Source organism: Sitophilus oryzae, unplaced genomic scaffold (assembly GCF_002938485.1).
Source record: "Sitophilus oryzae breed Bouriz unplaced genomic scaffold, Soryzae_2.0 scaffold_1586_pilon_pilon, whole genome shotgun sequence".
Lineage (NCBI taxonomy): Eukaryota > Metazoa > Arthropoda > Insecta > Coleoptera > Curculionidae > Sitophilus > Sitophilus oryzae.
Window position 1 is genome coordinate 998,112 of NW_022146265.1, and position 13,561 is coordinate 1,011,672.

General features: G+C 31.0%; 3 protein-coding genes across 4 annotated transcripts in view; 2 read left to right on the forward strand and 1 right to left on the reverse strand.

The window, feature by feature from the left end:
• The first annotated feature begins 5,771 nt into the window (after window positions 1–5,771).
• Window positions 5,772–7,503, forward strand: LOC115879758 (probable proline--tRNA ligase, mitochondrial). Its single transcript, XM_030896742.1, has 5 exons — window positions 5,772–6,005; window positions 6,061–6,238; window positions 6,297–6,370; window positions 6,433–7,098; window positions 7,183–7,503. Exons 1-5 carry the CDS (start codon window positions 5,904–5,906, stop codon window positions 7,480–7,482), a joined length of 1,320 nt encoding a protein of 439 aa, XP_030752602.1. The 5' UTR covers window positions 5,772–5,903; the 3' UTR covers window positions 7,483–7,503.
• Window positions 7,492–9,245, reverse strand: LOC115879760 (protein ARV1). Of its 2 annotated transcripts, none has more exons than XM_030896745.1 (6): window positions 9,195–9,245; window positions 8,396–8,521; window positions 8,223–8,342; window positions 7,990–8,170; window positions 7,700–7,933; window positions 7,492–7,648 (listed from the first exon to the last, which is right to left on the reverse strand). In XM_030896745.1, exons 2-6 carry the CDS (start codon window positions 8,492–8,494, stop codon window positions 7,536–7,538), a joined length of 747 nt encoding a protein of 248 aa, XP_030752605.1. In that variant the 5' UTR covers window positions 8,495–8,521; window positions 9,195–9,245; the 3' UTR covers window positions 7,492–7,535. The 2 variants fall into 2 exon arrangements, with proteins under 2 accessions (XP_030752605.1, XP_030752604.1); XM_030896744.1 differs by having other exon boundaries at window positions 8,396–8,527; window positions 9,201–9,235.
• A 252-nt stretch (window positions 9,246–9,497) lies between these two features.
• Window positions 9,498–13,561, forward strand: part of LOC115879734 (protein neuralized) — a 123,761-nt gene continuing 119,697 nt past the window's right edge. The window contains exon 1 of the mRNA XM_030896704.1: window positions 9,498–9,779. Within this exon, the coding sequence (XP_030752564.1) occupies window positions 9,752–9,779 (28 nt within the window). The 5' untranslated portion in view covers window positions 9,498–9,751. The remainder of the gene's footprint in view (window positions 9,780–13,561) is intronic.

Genomic DNA, 13,561 nt, shown 5'->3' on the forward strand with positions numbered 1-13,561 from the left:
ATTCATTGGCTGAATCAGTACGCGTCTTTATACCGGAATTTTTTTTAAATATGCTCTTATCCAAAGATATTTCATTTTTCCTTCATCAGTCATTATTCTATCCTTATTTTCCCATCTCTCTTACACCGGAAACATTTGCCAGATTTACCTGCATATTGGTATTATTATTCGATTAAATACCACAACCAATTATGAAGTAATAAATAATTTTGTTATATTTCTATAATATATCAAGTATATTAATTTGCTAACGTCAATTTTTTTATTTAATGCTTAAACGCTTAACTATTTTAAATTTTATAATGGAATAAAATATCATGGTCGTGTTTCTTTTAATAATAAAAAGCAGTTTGGCAACGTCAGTTTCACAAATATGACGGCGTAGTACAACGGATTTCGACGATGAATGAAAATTCCTAGATTCTACGGTTGCGAGGTTGCTATTCCGCCGTTCAAGCTCCGTATTCTTTATTTGCAGTATTATAGTATTTTTGCGTTATTTTGTGGACTTCTGTGAATATTAATTTGAAAATATGGTGCATTCATGTATCGTGTACAAGAGAGTGTATTATTTAAAACCAAATTCAACTTTTCACTGGTAAATAAAAATAAGTAGGGATAGGTATATTATTGTATTCAATGACTAAAGAATTCAAGAACAAATAACACCCGAGAGCAAATTGTTACCATGGCACCAAACAGTGCCGTGGTCATATTTTTTTCTTAACTTAGCTAGTTGAAGGGATATTTATATTTTTGATAAATGTTTTGACTACGCCTATGATGTAGGTGGTGGCATCATACTAATTAATTACGAAAAAAACGTATTAAAATGTTAACAAAAGGTACAAAACTAGTATAGACGTATAGCACACATCAAGTACATATAATATTAGAAAAATAATTATCGAATTCAATAAGAAAACTTAAGAAACGCTAAAACGGTCGAGCGGACTGTTTATTTACCTATGAAACGTATCTCCTGGCTCTTTCTTGTCACTGTTGCTTTTACATTTGAAAGCTGAACAACTAATCAGCATTGTAATAAAGTTTATACAAAGTTCACTACACACAAACTATTAAAAATTGCTAAAATTGTTGTTGGTGACCAGCTGATGACTCATTGTTTGCCACCAAAAGAAAAGGCGTCTAAGGTCACAAATTCTGCTGCAGCCCGTATAGGCGCATTACATGTCCTTATATTCTTTAGTCATTGATTATATCCTTTTGTCTGTAGATCAGAGGCGTACCTAGACATAAAAAATAGAGTAAAAAAATAGCAGATTTCTAAATTATATTTATTTTTAGGTTTGTTTTTTAAATTATATATATATTTATTAATTAAATTACTTGTAGGAAAAAGGTACATGGTACGTACTAATTACCAATAAGTTAATAACAATTTCCGTTTCATTTTTAAGAAAGGGTATTGAATGTTAAAAATTAAATTTAAGTTCTATAAACCGCCTGTAGTTTATAAAATTACGAACATCTATTTTCGAAAAACCGTAAAATCTTTGCTCTTATCAGTTTTGGCTATTGAATGGACATTTGCGATCTGGTAGACCAATTTACAGTTACTAAAGCAAGAAGGAAGAAGGACAGATTTCTAAATATATTATAGTAAGTAGTAAAATATTATTCTTAAATGAGTTTTTTATGTTCCTAAGTTAAGAGTTTTATATTTTATAGTTTTTTATTTTGTTGCCTTGGATTTTGTTATTTTGATTTAATATTTTGTTTTTATGAGAATATATTTTTTTATTATTTAATAAAACGAGTGTTTTTTGAAAACGTTTTCTTTTTTCTTAAGGGGGTGTCAAGTTTTGATATTGGCTTAGGGGTCTCCTGCATCCAAGCTGCTCCGCCACTGGCCGCAGGCTGTTTTAGCCTAAAATGATATTGAATGCTACATCTACATCTTACATAGATCCACGATCCTACATGCATGATCTCCAAAAAATTAGACAATTAAAAAACTTCTGATTGCCAACAAAACACGATAAATCAATTTTATAATTTTTTATTTTGTATAACAAAAGAATTTGTAGCTTTTACATCCTTAATGTAATAGTAGGTCTATGCCATAAGTGTTCGATAAGTGTGTGTGATAGTGTGCTATAACATAATGTTATACTACAATGGTATATCTAGAATATTCCCACGCTTATTATTTTATAAATTATCTTCACATATGTACATTCGTTTGTATATTCTCTTTGACTTTTGACTTAAACTCCCTCAACTCTGCATCAACATTTATAAAAAATACATTTGTACAAAACGTAATTATAATATAAGACGCTTTAGACCTATATCAAGCTTATTCCATTGTGGAAGAAACGAAATGGTATGCATCCAAACCAGTATGGATTTGTAAAGGGGAAATCTACCACACATGCAATGAAGAAAATATCGGATATCGTGAAAAGAAAAGCCACTTGGCATAATGCTTTGATTTTAGTCGACGTTAAAAATGCATTTAATTGCGCGTCATGCGAAATAATTATTAAAGAACTTAGAAGATGGGGCATAAGTGGCTATTTGGTGAACATAATAAGAAGCTATCTTGATAATAGATTTATAGTTCTCAATAGAGAAGATGAAAGAGAGGTATTCGGTGGCGTCCCACAGGGCTCGGTGCTGGGGCCAACTCTGTGGAACATATTATACGACAGTGTCATGGAGCTTACTGTACCAGGTGGGACAGAGTTGATCTGTTACGCCGATGATCTTGCTGTGATAATAACAAAAAAAACTAAAAGAAACAAAAAAAATAAACGACCTCGACCTAATGCAGACTGTCGATGATACACTAAAAATCATAGCCAGATGGATGCGTGAGCACAGACTCGAAATAGCTGTGGAAAAAACAGAGGCGATTTTACTGAGCCGCAAGAGAAAAGTTGACCATATAAGGCTTAATTTTAAGGATATAATAATAAATCCAGTAAAGCAAGTCAACTATCTTGGATTCCACATAGACCGTGCACTCACGATGGGCCTGCACATCAAGGAGTTGTGTGTCTGAAATCACAACGAACTGCTAAAGCGTTGTCCGCAATACTGCCAAACGTTTGGGGCCCAACACCAGCAAAGAGAAGAGTGTTAGCATATGCGTGCCAGGATATTATTATGTATGGAGCACCTGTGTGGAACGAAGCAACCAATATGCAGGTAAATAAAAAAAGACTTGAAGGTGCACAGAGAGACATGGCTTTGAGGGTCTGCTCGGCGTATCGGACAACTTCAACTGAGGCAGCCTTGATGATATCGGGTCTGGTGCCCTTGCATCTTCTCTCAAGAGAAAGAGAACGACTCTTTCTCAAGGGTGAAGTACAAACCAGGGCAAGCAGAGAGATGGAGAGAAACCGCACAGTGCAGCAGTGGCAGGCAGAATGCGAAGTATCACAAAAAGGAAGATGGACATATAAGCTCATCCAAAATATAAATATGTGGATTAAAAGAAAGCATGGAGAGGTAAACTTCTATCTTACTCAAATATTGAGTGGCCACGGAAATTTTGGGAGTTACCTGTGTAAAATTGGAAAGAGGGAAGTTGCGGAATGCCGATACTGTGCTGAACCCCTTGGCTGAACCCAATGATACTCCAGAACACACAATGTTTGCTTGTCCAAGATGGGAACAGGAAAGATGTGGGGCACGCATGACGATTGGTGGCAACATCTCCGCAGATACCTTCTTAAAATCGGTAACAGAAAGAAGAGAAAACTTTGAAGCCATCTCAAAACTGGCCCAAAATATACTAGAGGCAAAATACAGCGAAGAGCAGGGGTAATGACAAAAAAAGGAACAGTCCGGCGTCTACTTGAGGAGATGCGTCCAGCGGGTCCAGGTAGACGTGGCAGGAGCGAGGGGGTGACGTTTAGTGGGTAGTGTCCTCCAGGCAGCTTAAGGAGAGATTGAGTCCCACACTCCGTACGTAAAGGTATTTTACACCTCCAAAAAAAAAAAAAAAAAAAAAAACTTATTCCATACTACTGTACAACTTGCTCTATAATTTTTAAATATCTGTTTATACTTATTCAGTATAAATCATTAACATTAATTCGGAAATTGATGTTTTACAGTTAATCATTAAAGCTCTGAAATACCGTGTGATCGAGAAAAAACGGCGTCAGCGATGGCTATGGAATGAAGATCGCTGTCATTTCATATGTAAATTTATATGGGAAATGTCATTGATGTTCATTTCCCAGCCAACTGGGCGCCGTTTTTTTTTCGATCATACGGTACTTATTTATGTGGCCTAACAGTGGCCTTAGCAATAAACAAAATAAACTTATAAATGTTGCATATGTTCCAGAGTATGTTCTGACTAGTTTAAGTTTTGCTTAAGTTAAGTGTTGGTTAAATTTTGAAAATATAGATAAAGGCAATTTTGAACAGGGTAACCTAGGCTTCTGAAAAACGCTCTAAATCAGAATTTTGGTTTGTGATTTTAAATTTTCTTTACCTAATGTGAGGGCAATGGTAACGCATATTTTGAAAATATTTTTGTCAACATACAGGATGACTCAAACATATATTCAAACTAAGGTTGTGTATTTTTAACTGGAATACTTTATAATATAAGAATATATAAACAAGGATAATATATTATATTCAAAATAATTTTCATTTTTTGTATTCTCTTAAAAATAAGATTTATTTTTGAAGTCTTCAGTTTTTTCGATTTATTATATTTTTTTTCCGAGTGCTTTTAGTCAAAGTTACTATAAGTGTTACATATTTTAGTGCTTTTGCTGTAAGCAGTTCTTAGTTCTTGTTTTTTTTTTGTTAGGTACTGTATCCCTAGTGGCTTCAGGGTCCACCTCCTTTTGAACTCTTGAATAATAGTCTCTACTCTCATAAGCTTATTTTTTATTATTACTCAATATACCGGTACGATAGAAAAAAAAACGGTGTCCAGTTAGCTGGAAAATGACGATGGATAACATTTCCCATAGAAATTTTTTCATAGCCATCGCTGACGCCGTTTTTTTTACTTCTAGTTGTACTACAACTATTGTACTAGTTGTATATCGTAATACAACTAAAGTATATTTACTTAATTTTCAGGTAATTAAGGCAGCCTACTCTTTTTTTGCACTGTTGTTGACAGTCACTGACAGTTAAGAAATGCACAAAAGACGAAAAATATTAAAGAAAAATTTAAAGCGTAGAAAAGGAGGTATTAAATGAAGTAATTGTTTTTGATTGGGGTATATTAATTTATAAAAACATAATAGAATGCGTAAGGCCGCTCTATACTCTACTATAATCCAATTTGCTAATTAATTGTATTTTCAATTTGTTAGAAAAACTGCAACAGGAAGCAAATTAGAAATAAATATTTTACTTCTATACAAAACTATACGTTTACTTACTTGTTATTATTTAGTCAAGGATTTAGTTTTCTAAGGCATCTTATATTAACTATTTAATTTTTGTTATATCGTAATAAATAAATATAACGCTCTTAAATTACATTAACGGTCTTGTTTTTTTTCAATAATAGAAAACCTACTTTCCTACCTATAAATAAATTATTTCGAAAAATAATAAAGGGATTAAAAAATAATAATTATTGTAAAGGGTTTTTAAATTTTGCGGCAATAATATGGATATTGATATTACAGGGTTCTTTAATTTGAGCTCTACCAACTAGGTACGTCACTTTAACCAGAAGGTGTCGCTATACAGCAAAACAAAAACTTCATTGAAATCTTCTAATCTGTAGTATATTGCTAACTTCCGGAGCTAGCTTATGGAGCTAACTTCACAATGATATACAAATTTCATAACCTATCATTTTAACTAATTTTTAAAAATCGTGTTTAAATAAAATGATAAGAAGTTTAAATTTTCTAAAGGATAAATTTTAGCTTATAAAATTTAAAATGGGTGTAATAAACAGACTATCTGGTATATTCCAGCCTATAACTGTAACTGCTAAAGCGTCCAATTTAACTCATAAAGGTGTAACTTCGAAGAGTCAAAGGGTAATAAAAGTGAAGAGGTTTATTCTATATTATATTAAATTTTATATTGTTTTAGTTGATGTTAGAATTAGGAATATTACAACAAGCTAATACTGGGTGTTTTCATTTTTTACCTTTAGGATTAAAATCACTTAATAAGCTTATTAATATTGTTGATGAAGAACTGCAGAATATTGGAGGTCAAAAGATGATTTTTCCTACTTTAGTTAAATCAGATTTATGGGAAAAAAGTGGTGAGTTTGATTTGTGCCATATAAATTAAATTGTAAAATTTAAAACCATATTTTAAAGGTCGAGCAAGTGAAATGGGTCCTGAATTGTTAACATTACAAGACCGACGTGACCATAAGTATATTTTAGCTCCTGTAGGTAAATACATATTTACATATCGTAAACATGTGTTAACTGAATCACATAAATCTTCTAGACCCATGAGGAAACAGCTAGTCATCTTCTCTCTAGCATTGCCCCAATATCATACAAAACTCTTCCATTACTATTATACCAAATAACTTCAAAATTTCGAGACGAAATGAAGCCTAGATTCGGACTAATAAGAAGTAGAGAGTTTATCATGAAAGACATGTACAGTTTTGATCTAACACAGGACACAGCTTTAGAGACATATCAAAAAGTATGCAGCAGTTACAATAAGATATTTAAAAAGGTAGGAGTAAAATTTATTAAAGTTTTGGGTCATTCTGGAACAATGGGTGGAAATCTGTCACACGAATATCACTTTTTAACTGATAAAGGTGAAGATAAAATTGTGAAATGTAGCAAATGCGACTTTATTGGAAATCAGGAAGTATTAACAGATACAGGTTGTCCAAAATGTAAAAGTGAAAATAGTTTAACATATGAGACAGGCATAGAAGTTGCACATACGTTTATGTTAGGGGAAAAGTACTCCAAGCCCTTGGAAGCAAACTGTATTGATAAAAATACAAAAAAACATACCTTGCAAATGGGAAGTTATGGAATAGGAATAAGTCGAATTATAGCAGCTTCGTTAGAATGTTTAAGCTTAGAAAAAGAATTAAGATGGCCAGATAGTATAGCACCTTACAACGTTATCATATTACCACCAAAAGTAAGTATGAACTTAATTTCAAATAATTTTGGAAGTAAACACTATTTTCTCAGCATTTAGATATTTATTTTAATAATTTTTCAGTTAGGCAGCAAAGAGGAGAGTCTGATAGGAAATCTAGGAGAAAAACTTTATCATAACTTAGAGTCTGCATTTCCTTGTTTAAAAAATAATGTTTTACTTGATGACAGAACATCATATACAATAGGTCGTCGTTTTATAGATGCAAAGCGCACTGGTTATAGATATATAATAGTATTAAATAAAAAGTGTGGAGATGCAATACCATTATACGAATTAAATGATCTTCATAAGGACCAACAACTGTATTTAAGTGAAAATGATCTTGCTAAGTATATTAAGGAAAACACTGATTTCGAATAATAAAGAACATGTGCAAAGTAATATGTATTTATATTAAAAAAAAATCTTCCCATTTAGACGATACCAAAACTAATAACTCTATTTAAATACTGATTAATAAAACTTTTGATAAACACAGATGAAAATATCGTGAGTAAACACCATATCTTTGGACATGAAGAAATAACTGAAAAATATCCAATATGTACCTATTATTAATAAATATGTTGAATATTACCTTTGTACGCCAGTAATTGACTTAGAGTTATATACAAGGATATAAAATGAAGATGATAACTATAAACTGATAAATCCCAAATCACAGATGGAAGCTGTAAAAATATACTTGATGAAGCTAGAGTTATTGTCTTTAATATTAAAATAAAAGATGGTGCCTTTTTCCTATTATTATTTAAATAGCTATAATATATCCTTGTCAACAAATATGTTGTGGCTACAAAACATAAGAAACCTAAAAAGAAAATGTATACTGTTAGTTTATATATAGTTTATTATGGTTCAGCTTACTAATGCCAATATTTATTGTAAGAATGTAGAATTTTAGATCTTCAACATTCACATCAAAGTCTTTTAGACTTGGTTCAGTTTGATTTTGGCTATCGCACTGAACCACATTTGAGTTGTTTAGTAATGTCATGTTGGAATAAGCCTCCAGTAAAATTAGAATTAGTGATAATTTCCAATAATGCTGAAATATTCAAGAAAATAAAATCTAGCAAGTTTTGTTATAAACTACAAACCTTAAAATCTGTATTAAGTAGAATATGTCTATAAGCTGTATTGTCTAATAAAATAAGGCCTATTACAACATTAGTAATATCGTATTCGACATATTTATCAGCTATTTTTTTACAGTATTCCTAAAAAAAGTTTTAAATAATGAATAGATAAAAAAGGGAAAATAGAATCTTACACATTCTGTTAATTTTAGTACAGTTGCGCTATATTTTTTATAGAGACTACTTATTCTTTCGCCACAATTTATACAAAAGTATTGGGGTTGGTCCTCCATTTATAATTAATCCAAAAAACTTTTTGGGTAAACCATAGATAAATGAAACAAGTTTAGATTGGAAAGTGCCCATAAGGACAATGTAAACACTATTTGGCGCTATTTTTGCAACGGTCGCGACCCAAAACTTTTGAAAATTTCGGAGCGGTTCGGCTTTTTCCGGAATTATATCGCCAAATATTGTTTATTCAAATTTATTATTATTTTCGTTTAATTTTATAAATAAAATACAGTGTGTTGCATACAAGAAACTTTTATTTTTATATAAGGACGCATGTATGAAATACCTATGAAACATTGGAAACCGACGTTATGCCACGATCCACGATGGTTTTTGCAGTTCACAGTTCACAGCACAGCGTTTTATGTTTTTAATGCCACTTTTTCACAATTAACACCGGTTGGAGTAAATAAAACTTGAATTAAACTCACAAGATAGCAATAATTACTTTGAAAATGGACGCTATGAACACTTTCAAACAATTTCTTTAATGAGAGCGGTTTAGATTTTGAAAGATTATTATGATTTTTGAAGATTCTGACTTTGACAAGAGAAAATTATTTCTGTTTTTGTTTGCCGTTAATTTTAGTACAGTTGCGCTATATTTTTTATAGAGACTACTTATTCTTTCGCCACAATTTATGCGACACGAAATGTTTACGGGCTTTCCAATCTAAACTTGTTGCATTTATCTATGGGGTAAACTTTCCTCTATCACATTTCCCTTTAACCCTAAACATAAACAACCCAGAAGTTAGCTACATATTTCATTTTCGAAGTCTAGTTTTTAGAAAGTACTTGGAGAAGATAATATACAGCTAATGATAGAACCTTAATTAGATTACCCTTAATACTTTAGTACGTATATTACAAATGATAAAATGTAGAAGTATTTAGTATTTTTTAAGTTTTTATTATGATTTTAAAGGAAAATATTTGGTTGCCTAATACACACCTTCAATTTTCATTTCATTGTCCAATATCTGTAACTAATTTCACGATTGTTGCTTTTCTTGAAACGACTCTAATTTTTTTGTTATATTTTTTCGGAAATATTCATAATTTTCGGTGCAAAAAACATTAACAAAGTGTGTAGCATGAATCATGATATAATTCATCAGCTTACGAATTGAAAAATATTTTCAAACGTGAACTAATGTAACGTGTAGACGTAACTTTTAGTTAACAAGTGCAATACAATTAGTGATAAATAATTTATTTTGTGATGTGATTCTTTACCTACAGAATTAATTAGAATGGGCCAGTCTTCCAGTTTGAGTTCATGTAAGTACCATGTTTTTATTAGATTGAATAACAAAAAAAGAGCTGAATAGCTGTTGCTATTTTGAGGTTAGAATAATTAGAATGTTATATTTTTACACATAAAAATCCTACAAAGAATTGCATAAACTTATTAAATTTTGTATGTAATTCTTGGCTTGTTTAGTGTTTCAATAATTCTCTATATATTTACTATGTTTACATAATTTCTAGCTAAATTATCAGCGAAATAATTAACATTCTTGATACATTCTCATATCTTATTTAAACAAATAACAATTCGTGATTCTGTACCGACTATTTTGAACTTTGAAAGTATAATAGCTGATTTTAACGAATTAACACAATCAAGAGCTGAAAGAAATCGACGGGTTAAAAGTCTAGTGACCCTGGCACTTAAGTGAATAAAATTTGTTCATTGAGTTTTGAGTGGTGTCAACGAAGTTAACTAACAGAAAAGAAATTGAACGGCCCACAAGCCGCAACAATGCCGCAACTACTTTATAATCGTTTCTTTTATTTGGACGTGATATGTTATCGAAATATAGACTGGATTAACATAGGAAATCGTGAGCTAGTTGTCTAGGAGCACGCGTCAAAACAATAGTAAAAATAATCAAACAATTCTTTCTAAACAAGTAAAGAATGGGATTTGTTTCTCTAAAATCTAAACAATACTACAAAGGATCCGTAAATGAATAAGAAAACATGGGCGGCGTTTTATTGAAAAAAAATATATGTAAAAGAAAAGAGATTCATTAATATTTATGAATAGTTGCAGCTGATAAAGTGTTGATCAATTAATATTGTTGGGTATTTTACTAAATGTGATGTAACATATAACTAAATAATTAATGCAGTTGCTGTATTGCACATATTATTTTACAATATACCTATCATTACATAGGTGGAATATATTTATTTTAAACTTATTAGTCCAGTAAATAAGGACACGAGAAGACCCAAAATTACCGAAAAGTCAGTTTTTCGCAAATATCTGCCAAAATATGCAATTTACAAAATTTTTCTTGGAACAAAAAATGAAACTTGGGTAATTACCTACAAAAATGGTTCTTATCATTTTTTACGTAGAATTAGTAATTTTCGAGATATTCCGTCTCGAAGATCCCCCAATTTTCTCTCCAAGTCTTAACACTGTGTAGATAGATTTCATAAGCTTATTATTGATTGATACGACAAATCGTTTCATAACTCGGCTAAAATATAATATTTTTAGATGATTCAAAGTTCATTTAAAAGGTAGAATAAAATATGAATAAGTTTGTAAAAATCTGAAAATTTTTGGATCAGGGAATGTTTGCCCAGTTTTTTTATTATCATAAAATATGGCAAAATTCAAACAAGTTCCAAAATGTTATAGCTATTGATTCTACCTTTTAAATATGCTTCGGATCATCAAAAAATATTAAATTTTAGCCGAGTTATTAAACAATTTGTCCTATCAATCAATAATGTGCTTATGAAGTCTATCATCGGAACGTTAAAACGGCCCACAGACGATCCAATCTGTTGTACAACAAGTTGGACGATTTGGTTTGATCCAACTGTGTGAACGATAATCGTAACGTCTGTAGGCTTGTCGTCCAACTTGTCGTTAAGACGCGGTTGGATCGTTTGGTAGTTCAGCATGCTTAAAAATCTGTCGTACAACTTGGTTGGATCAACGACAAGTTTGAACGACTGTGGCTTTTTCACCGACTTGTTGCTACTATGTTAATACATAAATACATCGTGTAGTGAGATTGTGGTGTTTCATCATGGAGGGAAATAGGCAGTTTTGGACAGAGTTTATTGAAATTTATAGAGACCATTCGTGCTTATGGAATGTTAAAAGTGAGGAATATTCCAATAAACACAAACGGAACTCCAGCTACGAAGTGTTGCTGAGAAAAATGAAAGAAATAAATCCAGATGCAACATTAGAACTTCGAACATTAGTTTTTCTTTGACATGGTTTGTGGCATAGTCAAACATACACTGAGTCACTGAACTAATTCATTTAAAACATTTAACTAATCGCACTACAAGTGGCTTTAGAATGTCGTTACGTTTGTGGCTAAAAGTATCTATGGTCTGTCTGAACGATTTTTAGTCCAACCTATCGTACGATCAGTTGTACAACCGATTGTATCGTCTGTGGGCCCCTTAAGACTTTGAGAGAAAATTCAGAGATCTTCGACGCGGAATATCTCAAAACCTACTATTTCTATGTAAAAGTGATGATAATTTTTGTAGATAATTACCGAAGTTTCATTTTTTATTTGAAGAAAATTTTTGTAAATTGCATATTTTGGCCGATATTTGCGAAAAACTGATTTTTCGGCCATTTGGAGCCATTTTTTCGGTGTTAGGTTAGGTTAGGAAATCTGAATTAACTTAACTTTTAACTGATACGTTAATTTTTTTTGGTAAAGGTGTGGATCCGGTGGCTGACCTTGAAGCCCATATTTGCTGCTTTTGATCATCGATACTACGCAAGCGCACATCGTCGATGTTGCCAAATTGCAGTTTATTTTCGAATTATTTGCAGTTGAAATTTTTTTTTTTGCGTGTTAATCAATAATAATACAAATTCTATAATTTCAGATTTATCTTGATATCCAAAATTAAGGTATGAAGGATAATGAAGATTGTGAAAAATGAAAGTATTATAATATATAAAATTGCAATAATAATATCATTTATTTATATGTTTACATTAGCAAAATAAAAACACTAAATCACCACAATACACCAAAACACTTTTACTTTTACACTGGACGCGCGTTTCGCTAACCATGTTAGCATCATCAGCAGATGATTATAAACTGTTATATTAGTTTATAATCATCTGCTGATGATGCTAACATGGTTAGCGAAACGCGCGTCCAGTGTAAAAGTAAAAGTGTTTTGTTGTATTGTGGTGATTTAGTGTTTTTATTTTGCTGTTTAACACCAAAGGTTCCAACCCTCAACTGTAATGTTTACATTAGAATTAAAATTTATCATTTACGGATTTTTTCTTAATGGTTTTAAACTTATTAGAATTATTTTATTTCTTTCAAGTTATTTAATTTCTAGTTATTTACAGGCAACAATATTTTTGATTATATGCATGTATTGATGTTTTGAAGTACTACCATGACGGGTCTTATTATAGAACAATAAACGTCAATCGGAGATAGAGGTAACATTTTACCTATTATATAATGTTACTAATATAATATACTTTGATTATAATTAATGTTTGTATCATAATTTCTTAAAAATATCAAGCATAGATATCAAGTTAGTGGATTTTATCGAAGAGTGTGTTGATAAGACTAAAATAAGCTTTATGTTTTATCTTTTTCTCTTTAGAAGGGAGATGGCTTGTATCGTAAAATACATTACAGTATTTAATATCGTATACTTTGTTATTCTTTTCTTAATTTACTGTAATTTCTTGTTTCCTATAATGCCAAATCTTGACAATATGGTGAAGGTTGAGTTTTGATCTTATTAGTTTTATAAGAATAATATAATAATAATAGAAATACAAGACTAAATTAAGACTTAGTTTGTGATTTATATTAAGATCTTTCTTATAATATTTGTTATGTCTTCATCTTAATACTATATTATGCTTGGTCTGGAATTTAAGTTGTTTAAATAATGTTAAAATATCTTAATTTTGCATATCCTATTCATCCTTCCATTAGGAAAAATATAGTTTATAAATCATATATGCTAAGAAAATCACATAAATTAGGTGTAAGAATAGAGAAATCTTAATGCAACAGAAA

Bases quoted from the DNA above. Each gene is read 5' to 3' on its own strand.
- LOC115879758 (XM_030896742.1), top strand. From the start codon at position 5,904: ATGGGTGTAATAAACAGACTATCTGGTATATTCCAGCCTATAACTGTA. The intron at 6,006-6,060 runs GTAATAAAAGTG...ATATTGTTTTAG, and splicing joins TAACTTCGAAGAGTCAAAGG to TTGATGTTAGAATTAGGAAT. The intron at 7,099-7,182 runs GTAAGTATGAAC...ATAATTTTTCAG, and splicing joins TTATCATATTACCACCAAAA to TTAGGCAGCAAAGAGGAGAG.
- LOC115879760 (XM_030896745.1), bottom strand. From the start codon at position 8,494: ATGGAGGACCAACCCCAATACTTTTGTATAAATTGTGGCGAAAGAATA. The intron at 8,171-8,222 runs GTTTGTAGTTTA...TGAATATTTCAG, and splicing joins TACTTAATACAGATTTTAAG to CATTATTGGAAATTATCACT. The intron at 7,934-7,989 runs GTAAGCTGAACC...TTTTCTTTTTAG, and splicing joins TACAATAAATATTGGCATTA to GTTTCTTATGTTTTGTAGCC.